Source organism: Pseudoliparis swirei, chromosome 5 (assembly GCF_029220125.1).
Source record: "Pseudoliparis swirei isolate HS2019 ecotype Mariana Trench chromosome 5, NWPU_hadal_v1, whole genome shotgun sequence".
Lineage (NCBI taxonomy): Eukaryota > Metazoa > Chordata > Actinopteri > Perciformes > Liparidae > Pseudoliparis > Pseudoliparis swirei.
The window spans coordinates 19,734,856-19,749,020 of record NC_079392.1 but is presented as its reverse complement, the minus strand read 5'-3'; the positions used below and the strand labels follow the sequence as shown (position 1 = coordinate 19,749,020).

Genomic DNA, 14,165 nt, shown 5'->3' with positions numbered 1-14,165 from the left:
TTTTTTATGGCCAACTCCACTTCCTTTGTTGCACTACACTGGCCGTTAACATTACAGCGAGGGGATTCGGCGATAACGTCTGCGATGGGTTTGTAGGGGCCACCATGGGAAAATAGGTAGTTTACAACCAGATGCCACAAAACAAGGAGCTAGGGTTTTGGATTGTGTCTGTTATTTACCTTTTTGCTCCACTTCTATTTTAAGCATTGGAAGAGAGAATGAAAGGGTGCAAGGGGAAAAAAAGAGATTAATATGAATTAACTGTCATAGCTATGATTACATAATGCAAAAACACGTTATGAGACATGGACAAAGACGGTCAGACCTATTCAGAAAAGGTAGGAAAGTTGTTAGAAAGTTAACACACAGCCGCCATGGTCCTGTGTTAGAAAAGGCTGGATTAGAACATTGAAATAAAAAATTACACATTTGGTTCATGGCACAGTGGTGGATGGATTTTATCTTTGATAGATGGCTATCCCTGCAGCTATCGCAATGGAATAACTTCTGACATTGAGAAATTAAATAAATAATTGATTTTTGTTGGATAAATAAGTAGGAAATTCTGAGATTCACATTGAAAATTACAAACAAATACAGAAAAGTATCACTCTTTAATTATAGAAATTGTTACAAAAAGATAATTTAAAAAATGTTGGGATTCAAAGCTTTTTATTGTCTGAGTCTGATTGTTTGTATAGTCATTTACTATTCTTTTCGAGGGTAACATTTAGCGGGTAACCTTATACACTGAAAATTAAATGATTGAAATAAAGAGAGATTCAGAGCCATCCTGCAAATTCTACATGATACAACTGTTTTTATTTTATTATTTTATTCATTTATATTTGTTATAATTGCTTTTCAAACTGTTGTCTGTGTAAATCCACCCACCACCATTAACCAAACTTAATGCCACCAAAAAGAATTATATTTGTCTCTTTCTAATTTGCTTTCTTTCTTTTTTCAAGAAAGTTAAATATTGAGCAGTACACTTTTAAAAAATACATTTAAATTTGATTACAACTCAGATGTAATTTTATAATTCAGGATTAATACCTGCAAAAGTTGTGGTGTAATACTTAACAATTTTGAAGACATATATACAAAATTGTGGCCTTATCAAGGAGGCTGGTAATCATCACCAGTAGATATAAATGTATGACAAACTAAAATGACAGACTAAAACAGAAAATATATACAGTTCCACTATTCCACAATATAACACTACAGTTAATTTGTTATTGGTGTCTACCTCTGTCTGCTAAAAATTAGCATATGTGCGAATTCAAACTAGTCACCAAAGAAGCATTACCCAGTCCATTCATCTGACATGTTTAAGGCTGATTTGCAAAACATGTATCAAGATTTAAAAAGAAAAACATATTTAAAATGCATAAGTATTGCATGAAGAGGGCCAACTTAGTTTTAACTGCAACAAGACTGAAGTTGTTGTTTTTTACATTTAAAACAAATGTACACAATTCTTGGGGAAAGACGTTTCTCAGGTTAGTACAAAGGCGTGGTCAGACTACAAGAGACAAATAGTTGAGATAAACACACACAGGTTGTTGACTTAATGTAACTGGTCAATGATGGGCATCACTGAAAAAGATTGTGTCAAGAAAAACGTGGTTAAATTATTTTAAAACAATTTCTCAAACATTTCTTATTGTTACATAGCTTTGGGTTTTCTTCGACTAACATAAATTCTTAGTGGAAGAAAACTCAAACAACAGATCTGTAAAATTGAGTTTATCCAGAAATGAAAACACTTTAAATCTTTAAAATCTTAAAATCTTTTTTATTAGTTGACTAATTGACTAAGAGGGAGCAGCCCTATAGAAGCTACAGTTTATATTTAATAAGGAAATACAGTGTATTTGATTTCATCGTTATAAAATGTATTTGTCGAAGAGTAATTTCTATAAACATGGACTTATTTAGGCAAATTGATATCAAATATAATTTGATTTAAAATGAGTATTTTACTGATGGAGATGTTAATATCCAGAGCACAGACTGAATGTGCTGGTTCTTTTGCCCTGTCTCAGATTTCATTCTCGAAAGGCTTCACAATACAAAAGCTCAACCACAGAAAAGATCATTGTTGAAGCACTAAATGTACACATTTTGGGCCAGTTTGCACCGTGGGATAATGTTAGCAATTGTACACTAAGTTCCCCTTGAAAGCTGCTATCCTGCTCCAATTAGTGCAGTTTGATATTCCAGCTTGCATCGGTTATAATTGTTAAGTCTGACCGAGGCTTCCGGGGCATAAAGAAAGCAGCAGGAAATTAGAAGGCCCGTAAATGAATGCACGCCGTTCTGCGGAAGAAAGTGTGTTGGAGCTGACTAAGAGATCAAGCATTGATAAGAGGCACACAAAGTAACAACACTTGAGTTCTCAGCCTCAGCGACATAGAACCGAAGAGGACGGGCCGAGTTGTCATGAAGAAAACCTGGAAAAAAAAGGAGGATACATGACGGAAGACCCGGTGGTGTTAGTAGAAATGAAAAATATAGAAATTGCAGTGGATGAAGAGAGTGAGTCAGATAGCCGAGGAAGTTTCCTGCAGATTGCACAGGGGAAGGGAAGAGAGTCAGTCACTTTAGGAATAGCAACATTAAAACAAACAAACATGAGACACATGCCAACCCACACTAACCCCAAAGATCTTTAACTTTCTCCACTCGACATCGCAGATTTTTTCAAGGGAAACCCTGCTTTCTAAATCAAATTATAATGACTATTAATAATAAGGTGAAGCGCCTTTGTATGAACAGATGTCTGCTGTCAACTGCAGACTCTGCTAGTGGCTGCAGTGTTTAATTTAAATAATGTAAGCTACACTGAAGGAAAAAAAACAGGAAACAACTGAACACAAAAACACCAAAGGGGACCCAAAAATCATGCTGTTACAGTTTGACTTTAATTTTCATAATCTCACCATCGCTGTCACATGGAGCTGGGGGGTGTTACAGGCAGTAATTTTGAAAAATGAAAAAATTAGCATTAAGACTGTTTATGCCCACTAGCAGCATAAAAAAAAAAAAATCACGGGTACAATAAGAATGGAAAAATTTTATTTTATTTTATTTCCCGACATTTTTTCGAAATGTCTCAATGAAGAAACGTCTCTGCTTTTATGGTGCCTGAATCAAGCAATTACAAGAGCCAATTCAGAGGGTGACTCGGTGCCAGGTGAAGGCAACATTTACATCCTTGGCTGGAAAATGAAGATACTGTTGCTAATGAGGGCAGTTCATGACAATAACCAAATTAGGAAGCCGAAAGGATAACAATATTGGAAATGTAGGCAACTTGTTTCAAAGGCCACTTGCAGATAAGTGAAAAATACAAAATTCCTTGTGTGATTATGCAAAAGCTTAGTCAATTTAATTTATTAATTAAGTACCACACTATACTCAGTCAGTCATAAAGACAGAAAACAAACGTTTATCATATTATGTTATTAAACGGCTGGCCATATTTCACGGCACAGACAGACTTTGAGGGGCGGCAGTTACAAGTCGAAATGAGGACACTTGTCTCGCCGTTGATCAGCTTAATGGAGATTTAATACGTCGACTTGCAAAACAACTTCTCAAGTCTTGTATCCCAGCAAATGCAGGGGATTCTAAGCTCCTGAACCACTGCAATGTTTTTAATCACAAATCTTGGTGTTTGGCACACAATCTATATTTCATCCGAAAACTAGAAAAGTGGAGAAAGATCTTTGCTTTTCCATGAGCAAAATGTCATAAGGGTTGACTCAGTAAATGATTGCCTTCCTCTGCATTAAGTCTGACTCTACAAAATGATCACGGGTATATGGATTATATTTTGGGGGAAGAGGAGACAGAGGATTGGTAAAAGGGAGAAAAAACATAACACGAAACTTGCCTATTAATCACAATCTATCACAGTTCACAACAGGACTTGAGTGGGAAAGGCTGAACTGGGCGTGTGTGGACTGGGTCAGACTGGGAGAACACTAAGCACTTACCAGGGCAGTTGCGATAGGAAACATTCTCTGTTCCTGGTCCTATTCTGGTTGGGCATGGACCTTGAGAAGCAAAAAGACGGGGCTACAGACATGCATTGTTTGAAAACGGCTGAGAGTGAAATGAGGACCTGTTTGGGGTTTTTTTGAGAGAAAGACTGGGACTGAGAGTCTTTGGACAGAAGTTTATTTTTCTCCACATTTCACCAGTCTTGACTGTTTCCTGTGCAAGTAGAAGGCAAGAAAACAGTGGGTGGACATGAGTGCAGCTTGAGGCTAATCCTACGATTACATTTTGATGTAGCATAGCAGACGTGAAATCAATGTTTCACGTAACTATGAGGTGTGTAAAAAAAAGAAAGCAAGAAGAAGCTGTTCGGCATTTAAGGTAAAAGCTACATGATTTGGCTTTTGCTCAATAAAGGTGGACTCAAATACTCATTACTGCTTATTCCATTTTTAATTACGGGTCCTCAAAGCCTTGGAGAGGTTAACCTTTAAGTTGTAATGAGTTTCACCATCTAATGATGATCACTAATACATTCTGATTCCACACTGAGGGGAACAGCTCGGCCAGGTATATTGGTAATGAGCAATGTCAGAGAAGTGTGTTGAATATACCAACAAATACTGTGGAGGACAGACACTTTATTTTTATTTGGGCTAAACTTCCCCTTTGAGTTCATTCAAAAGTGAAACACATTTAAAGACAACAATTTACAAAATAGTAATTTGAATCAACAAGAGCTGTCAAATACTACCCCGTCTAATTATTTCAGATCCACATGATTAGTGATTCTGGCTATTTATCTAAATCTTTGTCATTAATCAGTGTAAAGGTTACCTCGGGGAACTTCCTTCACAAATTGAAAATGAACAGCATCTTAAAGGACAAAGGGGAATTTTAATTCAAAGGGCAATCTAAAGATTTCTTTGGGAGCGATGAATATTTTAGCATTCACGGAGGCAGACAAAATGTTAACACTATCTCTTTAGATGAAATAGTACCTTGTTGACTTACAAGTGGAGCCATTCTGTTCCGTTACATAATGAAACATCTGTTAACATATTTCAACACCTGTTGTGTGGATGTAGATTAAGCCATCAAGGTGAGCGGTGTTGTGCGCCTGATAGACTCTCGGTACAGGACTAGAGTAATGAAACACTCGCTTGCCATCACGGGGAATGAGCATGACTTCCTCTACCTCGCTCTATTTGGCTACCTCATAACCAGCATCGCCGGTCGGTTGGAAACACGGTGCGCACATGAATAATAAAGGCAGTACAGAAAGAAACCAAAGGGTTTAACAGGTCATACTTCATGAAAAGTTCATGGTGTGACACAGGTGGTAGAAGAGACAGAGGAAAATGGTGCTGGAAGGTGCTGCACACAAAAGAGAGCGGAGTGTCTGGAAAAGGCAGGAGGAATAAATGATACAGGATATGATAGGATACAGAAGAGAGATAGAGAGGATGGGAGTGTGTGGGGGAGGAGGTGGAGGGGGGGGGGTAAATTCAAGACAGAAGGGTACAACTTACTGTAGGGCACACACTCATACTGGACCTCTAGGTACTTGTAGGTCCCTGGGCAGGGGTCAGGGAAGACATCTGACCCCGTGATTACGATGCACTGGGTCCGATTGTTGCACCTGGAAACAAGCAAATGGAAAAAACACCCTAAATACATCGTAAACACTGAAGGGAATTAAACATGCGTTGTAATAGTCAGTACGTGTCGTGTTTCTCTGCCGTATGTATGGTGTAAAAGAGTCTTTTTCAAGAGGCTAGATAATCTGCCTGAATGCATATGGGCCTATGAAGAAATACAAAAGGGCAATGAAACATTTTTCCCCCTTTGCCATAACACTAGAGATGCACCGATCAGGTTTTTGGTGCCGATCACCGATCACTGAAATCAGTATCTGCCGATCCGATAATATCGATCACCGATCACGGTGTCGATTGAAGCATTCGATTTTAGAGTTTTCTTAAGCTGTAAGCCATAATCAGCAATATTAAAAATAATAAAAGGCTTGCAATATTTCAGTTGATTTGTAATGAATCCAGAATGCATGACATTTTTGTTTTTTTAATTGCATTACAGAAAATAAATAACTTTATCACAATATTCTAATTTTCTGAGACAGTCCTGTATAAAGCACCTCAAACATTAAAGAAATTACCGATTTCTTTAAACATTTTGGACTTTTACTTTGAAAAATGTCCTAATTGATACATTAAAATTGTTTGATTGCCAGTGTAGGGGATTTCAGATATGTATGGAACACATCTGCATTTTTCATTTCCTGGAACTCTTGGGGAAATCTATTTACAGGACTTTTTTTAACATACAAAAGTCTGACTTATTTTTATAAACTCTTCCTTGGTACAGTAAAAATGTTTTAATGTTAGCATAATTTAAGCTAAATCTCAGAAACGATCTATAAAGATACAAAATCAGTTCATTGTTTACTTTTATATGTTCGTGTATGATTTGTCGACATCTTATTTTGATAAACGGATGTTGTTTCACGTGGTTCTTTCCGCTAACTTTGCAAAACTGGATGTTGTCACATAAATCCTTCCGCTAACTTTATCAAAACCCTCGCGCGCTCCCGATCGAATGCGTTTACCGTGAGCATCAGTCTATAGGGGCTCAGACATGTGAGAGTCGGCTGGGTTGTCCCAGAGATTCAACTCGGGGACGGGACGCCGCTCGGTGGTGAGGATCCTCGTGGACCTCTCACTCTGCGGCCTCGCCGGCGCATCGCTCCGCTATGTGCGCGCGATTGAAACGTCTGATAGTTCTCGCAGATGTTACGTCATCTGATCGGCCGTTTTGAGAACGCCGATCAAAACCGATAATGGGAATATCGGCCGATATGGATCGGCGCCGATCAGATCGGTGCATCCCTACATAACACAATATTACATATCTAGTCAATAACTAGTGCATTAGATTCAGAGTTTTCTGAATGAAGCTTGCAGTTACACGCTCCATCTGTTCTTTAACATTGTCCCTGCAAGTGGTGATCAAATTGAATCAGAAATGACTCCTGCGTGTGTGTGCGTGCATCTTTGTGTGTGTCTTTGTGTGCATGCGTGTGTGGTTATATGAAATGTCCATGAACTGCACAAATGAATGCAACACATGTTGATGAATAAGATGTGAAGACTTATCCGCACAGGACTAAAATTGCATGGGGACCTGATGTGATTGGTGGATTTGATCCCCCACATCTGTGTTTGGTGGGGCGCATTTGCACAGAATAAACAAAAGTCTGTGTTTCACTTCAATGTCCCGTGTTATTGATTTGAACTTGAATGGGTCTACACACGCTGAGCAGCTAGATGAGGCTCTTGAATTTTCACTCAAAATGCCATCACGATCAACATTAATGATTTCCACTGCAGCCTTCGGAATTCTCGAACCGGAAGAGCCCAAAGACTTAAATAACCAGAATGAGATGTGTTTTGCGAAATGTATGAAATGTTTTATAATATTTCATACATTAATCATTATTTATTTTATTACATATTTTTTAAAGGAAACCACCATATATATACATATAAACATATGTATATATATACATAAACATACATACATATACACATATATATATAATATATATATATATACACACACACCACCTTTTTAAAAGGAACCACCTTGCACAACTTCTCATATATAAATATATATATATATAGGGAACCACCATATATATATATATATATATATATATATGGTGGTTCCCTTTAAACATATATTAAATAGAATATATATATATATATATAATTATTAGAAATCACACGGAGGACCTACAGTGTTATTAGCCATTAGTCATCACATATTGTCTTTTATTTCACAAGCAATGCGAAGCAGTGTCAAAAGTTAATTTTGGTCGTTGCCTTTAACATCTGGAGTGCAGACATTCTAATTGAGCTTGCGGTGTGCTCTGAAGCCCGGGGAATTGCAGGTGACCGCCCTTTTGCTGTACTGAAATCATCATAATGACATCTATACTCCCAGTAAGCCCGCTTTGCTACCAAGGGGACTACAGATTCTATTGGCAACGTGAGGAGCCAGATCAATAACTCTGTTCTGCTGATTTAGCAGGGAGCAGAGATGATATTTGTTTCTTCTTATCGCAGACCAGTGAGCCCATTTACAGCAGATCATTGGAAAATGTATTACTGGTTGCAGTGAATTGTGCTTTGGGTTTTGCCCTTGCTTTTGGCCGCCGAGGTAATCGCCGCTCTGTGTCTAAATGTTAATAATATACGGTAATATGAAGGTAGCACAGTGGAACAGTTGAGAGTAGCTTCCTGTTGGGAAGTTTGCCATTGAACATATGCAGGGACGGGTGGAAATTGTTTAGCTGTCAGATTAAAAACAACCACATTTTAGCCGCATGCTATGAATGCGTGCAGTGCATTATGGTTTACGGCACACACAAAAAATATTTTGCAACTTAAACAAATGTCTCCTGTGTTCAAATAAATTAAAAGAAAACACTAAATCAAAAATAACGGCAGGGAACGAAATTAGCCATTACTTTTTTGCCCTGGAAAAACTATTCATCACCCATTTCCTCCTGTTCTATTTGTCCCAATCAGCATGTAATCCAATTAAAATAGTTTATGCATTTTCTTCAAATACATTTGATAGAAAAGATTTCGCCATAATAAAAATAAAAAATTGTTTTCCATTTTGCAATGTTTAATCAGTATTTTTTTTCACACAGAGCCATAATGACATTATTTTTGTCAATATCTGTGTGTGTGTGTATCTGTTTTTATTGGCGGTCTCAAGGGGCATTCCACTTTATTAATGAGCCTCACGTGTGATAACACATGACAATATCCGCATATTGCATTTGTTTTTATGGAAATGAATTCCATGAATTACTGTTTGGGAATTAAAACAGGGACCTCATGCTGGGCCCATAATACGCCGCTTGTTTTTGTGGGTAATATTTCATAACTCTGCAGCACTTTCCATATATTATATGGTCACTTTGATGATTCTGTCCCCTTGCTCATGCATACGCATATCATGCAGGAGCAATATAAATTACATTGCTTTATCTAACAGATTCCAATGAGACTGGGAAATGACTGCCTGGTTTATATTAGGCATATGAAACAGAATATCAAAAATATAAATTGTGACACTAATGAGACATAGACCTGACATCGTTTCTCAGGCAAATGTATTAAACAACAGGACATAAGCACAGGGGAACCAAAAACCCTCATATTTCTTTAGAAACAATGTTGACATAAGTGTTGATAGCTTTTTCTGATATATTGCCCTAATTCTAGAGCTGTGGAGCAGGAGTGCCCTGTTCTTTGGGATTGTGTGACTTGGATTCCTTCTCATCCGTGAAACCTTGAGGATCTCTCGAGACCAACTGAAAAAAAGCCCTAATCACTTCGCCTATGCAGAGTCCGAGCCCTCAATTTGACAGGGAACATGTAATTGAAATTCCTACCATAAAAAGTTCAACATTTGCGCCTGCCAGGGCACAGGTCTCAAAGTGCACACTAATTAAATACATTTAAAATATGATATCTCTGACAATCTTTTGATAGTCTGAGGCTATACAGTAATTAATCATGTACAAAATGAATATTAAGTCAAAGGAAGATTTTCTCCACTTTCCTCCAGACTTAAATGTTCTATTTCTATAAATACCTTGACTATTCAACAGGATTTTACTAAAGAAGAAAAAGTCTGGAGAGCATTTATTTTATCTCGTTATGCAAGATATTTGGAAAAAGAGATCCGTATAAAAAGGAAAGCTTCTGTTTTTGGAGTGGCATTAGTAAGTTATTTGGTGATATATTTGTATGAGTTTGTATCAATAAATAAATAATGTCCTGTTTTTATATTATTTGGAGAAATTGGTCAAACCAAGTCTAACAACAGATGTGACATGAATTAACAAAGGCTTGTCTAGCATGATGTTTGCTTTACAGAGCTCCACTCCCTGAATAGGACTGTAGGTTGAAAGTCCACATTGGCTAAAATCCTGAATCTGTATCTATCTATTAATTACTTTTTATATATTTATACTAAAAATAAAAAAATGTCAGTGTCAAAAATAGGTGTGACAGAATTTATTCTTGAAGTAAAACTCAAATGAGAACAGGAGGGAGCTACTTTCTGCTTTGATTGCCTCAATTTCCCCGACCAGCCTGTTAATCACACTGAAGATTTCCAAAAGTAATCCCATCACATCTCTGACCTTTTGGGAGAGGCAGACATCAGTACAATTAGAGTGTCACAGAAAATGCTGTTTGGATTTGAAGCAAATCACCTTTAAAAATGAGCACTCCCTGGTGACAGTGGGAAAGGGTGCAATAAGTGCCAAAAAGGTGTAAACGATCGCACTCCTGATACCATGTATCCACGTGCAATTGGACCTTTTCCACTGCCATCATAAACATCCATGTCAGAAGGACAATTAGACTTGAATACAATGTGCCAAACAAATAATACACTGACAATAAAAGAAATCTACAAATTATATTTCCCCTAATAAACCAGACCACAAAAACACAAAAGACTGTAATCTAGATATTTTTCTCCCACTAATCCCTCAACAGATACTATGCCATTTTAATCAATGTTGCTGTATCAGCTCGCGACCGGGCTTTACTGAGACGGTCTACTCAAAACTGTGTGAATTGAAGTTAAAATTATATTTAATTGACAATTTATTACACATTTTTAACACAATTTACAAATGTAATTTATTTAATGAAGTAGACACACTGGCCAATATTAGCTTATAAAATATGCAATGCAGAAATGCCAAAGACATGTTTGAGGTAAATGTCACAGTTTGCCCACCAGAAAACCAAAATGTATTTCTGAAAAATTGCACATCTTGGTTACAATTGACAAATATTAACATTAAACAATTACATTTCTTTAAACTCTCTGATCTATATTTTTAGAATGTAAAGGACTAAGCCTACCAGGTTGACATGGTTTAATCGCATCTATTAATATCCTCAGAAAAATGATGAGGAATAGTCTTGTCTATATACCTTTTAACGGAGGTCATGGAGGTCACTTATGATGTGCTGCTCATGTGACACGGCTAGTTTAGACTAAAGACAAGATGCTCCTGAATTCCCGAATCCTCGTATGTTCTGTTCCTACTGTTAAATGTTCTATCCTCAACACTCTGGCGTTCAGGAAGCCGAAGCAGCCATTTGTAATTCAGAATATGAAAAAACAGCATCAGCAGTGAAAATAATCGCTGTGTAACTGGAGGAGAAAAAGCGGCATCAGTGAGGGGAGCACATTACAGAAAAAGGCACAATCTACTTCCTGGTGCTCCCAGTTTGAATTTCAATCAAATTAGCGTCTCTTAAACTCAAAGTGACCCGTCTAGCTCCATTTCATCGGATATTCTGATGAGGTTCATGGCACAATTATCAAGGCAGACATCTCTCTCAAAAGGCAAGTCTGTTTATAGCAGATAGGACGTTGACAAATTAAATCATTTCCAGAGCCACAAAATGGCAGCAAAGAAAACAATCTGTTGCAAAAAGTAGACAAAACAAACACCCAAGCACACACATGCTTGATGTTTAATCACCTCCAATATCAGTACATTTAGACCATTTTCTAAGGGGGTGGCCCAATAATGTTTCAGGAAATAGGTCGTTAGAAATTAACCATTAGCATCCTGCTTTCAACTTGAGGTCTGACCCAATATCCGGGTAAGAAATGCCAGAGACGTGTAATTACTGTCATATGCTTGTGTTTACACTATATCTACTGGAGCTGCCAATGGTGCTCAATGGAGGGATTCCAGGCTTTTACCGACTCGGAAGGATGTGACTCTCATCCGTCCATCTTATCTATTGATTTTTAAACCAGCCGCGGTATATTGCCATTGCCATGCCACTAAAGTCAATGGAAACACTATTGTGACATTCTGCAGGTCTAAATTTGACCTTTATACGACAGCAGGATGCAATTTTAGCACAACCGCCCGCTCATAAAGCCAAAGCTACACAAGAACGACATAAAAACAACGCTGATGTTCTGTCCAGAGTCACAGTCCAGATCAAGAACTTGTGACTGGACTCGATGATCCCTGTACGACCCGACGGGGCTCGAGCAGTTTAACAAAAAAGAACGGGGAAGCGGAGCAGAGATGAGCCAAGCCGATAGAGACTCGAGGCAGTTGTGCTCTCGAGGTGCATCGATTGAAATGGGACTTGGAAGGGTTGAATACTTGTTCATTTCATAATTACAATCAATTCAGAACACGTTGTAATATATTTTTAGTTTGATATAAAAGAGTATATTTTTTCTGTTGATCAGAAATAAAAAAATTATAAAAATAAAAAATACTTTACCCTAACCCTATATACTGTATTTGACTTGTGAATTGACTTTTTTATCTTTTATTTTAGATGTCAGAGTCGTCAAACTCTATGTATTATGATACATTCATGTTAATTTCTTGAAGAGTATCATTGAAAAACATTGGTGGAAACCTTTTTAAAAAAGGGTTCAGGATGTAGTAAATTGTTAGAAAACTCAAATGCGTTAAATGATAAAATAGACAGACAGACTTGTTTGTTTTGAGCGAATACCAAACTACATACATTATTACATTTTTCCTACACAATAATTTGGCCCACATTGGTCTGAAACATCAAGACGGTAAAAAGATGGTGTGGCAAAAAGGTTTTAACTGTTGATAGTGTATATTGCCCAATCATAATCAGTAATATGATTATATAACATGTGTGCAAATATCGTCTTGAGCAGAGAGCAGTTTCATGGCTCATGAACTTGTGTACACCCCAAGCTTAATCTGGATCTTCATGAAATCTTAATCTGCAGCGCTTTAAATAAACACTAAAGGAGAGGAAGAACAAGGCTGTGTGCAGTCAGGCGGCAGCAGTGGAGCTCCTTGGAGAGCCTCGCTAGCAGTCCTGTCACTGATATAAATAGTGTAAGCAGCATCATTTACTCTCCACAACTGCCTCACATGCATTGACAATTGCATGCTAATATTACTGGGTCATTTCAATATTGCAAGTCAGATGTTCAGAACGCTATTAAGTTAATAATGTTTGTAAAGATGTCACATTCAAGCTGAGGATATCATTACAAGATGCAACCTTTCAAATAACCTATGCTGAATGATAATGATCATTTGAATGATAACGATAACTAGCTGTCCTCTAATCGCACAAATTAATTTCAATGTCTGTTTGAGAGCTATCAGCTTTGATCATTCTTGTCAATGATATGTTCCTTGGAAAAGCCATGACCCACAGGCACGGCAGGACCCAGCCATGTTGTGTTACTGTAATCAATGACCTTGTTATCCAATACTTCAGATGAAGCTCATTAGTCAGGGAAAAATCAATGGATTTAAGCCATTAGTCAAGATGTGTCATTGTCATCTGTACTACTCCTCAAGCTACTAGATTTAAATAGTAAGGAAGCGCCAGATGGTTACTGCATGCACCACTTAATGACGAAACAATACATTTAAATTACAGTTTTAATTTCGAAGACGTATGGGCCAGAATGTGTTGTGGCTCCGATCATTATCATCAGTGTTGATGAGGAAATGTAATTATTAAGAACAAAAAATCCTGAAAATGAGAACACAAAAAAATCACCTCGCTGAATATTATTATCAATGAATTAATTATTTTAAGCTGTACTGCCATGCAGTTTCACATCTGCTGGGGAGGTGTCCACGTGAAAAATTCCTGCACAGATTATCACCCACTTGAGTCGTCTAATTGCTTGCAGCTGAATGTTCTAATTGAGCCACAACCGTCCTATGGCTATTTTCATAAAATCATTGTGCTCATGAATATAATATACCAGCCAGATATAAAAACAACGTGGAGTGCCAACAGGATCTATCAAACTCAGTGAAGCCTCAATCCAATTCTCCACACTTTCAGGCCCACATTAATTTTGGATGTTTAAAAGTGAACACAGTTTTCCACACAAGTGCTAATGTGATTTTTCCCACACACTTAAATTTGTAGGCCAGGGTAATTATGGCAACAAATAATTGTGTCTCTTCAATCATTTCTTGATGGAGACTGTACAGTTGAAACTATTGTTGTTGTTTTTTTCTCCATACGCAGCCTTGT

The 14,165-nt window shown here is 37.4% G+C and overlaps 1 protein-coding gene across 11 annotated transcripts in view; it reads right to left on the bottom strand.

Moving 5' to 3' along the window:
* adgrl2a (adhesion G protein-coupled receptor L2a) overlaps window positions 1–14,165 on the bottom strand; it is a 133,335-nt gene that overhangs the window by 71,776 nt on the left and 47,394 nt on the right. For 9 of the 11 annotated variants that reach the window (XM_056413898.1, XM_056413906.1, XM_056413896.1 and 6 more), the window contains exon 4: window positions 5,547–5,656. In XM_056413898.1, the coding sequence (XP_056269873.1) occupies window positions 5,547–5,656 (110 nt within the window). Of the gene's footprint in view, window positions 1–179; window positions 230–5,546; window positions 5,657–14,165 lie in introns of those variants that run through there. The other 2 variants (XM_056413907.1, XM_056413902.1) reach the window with 2 other exon arrangements.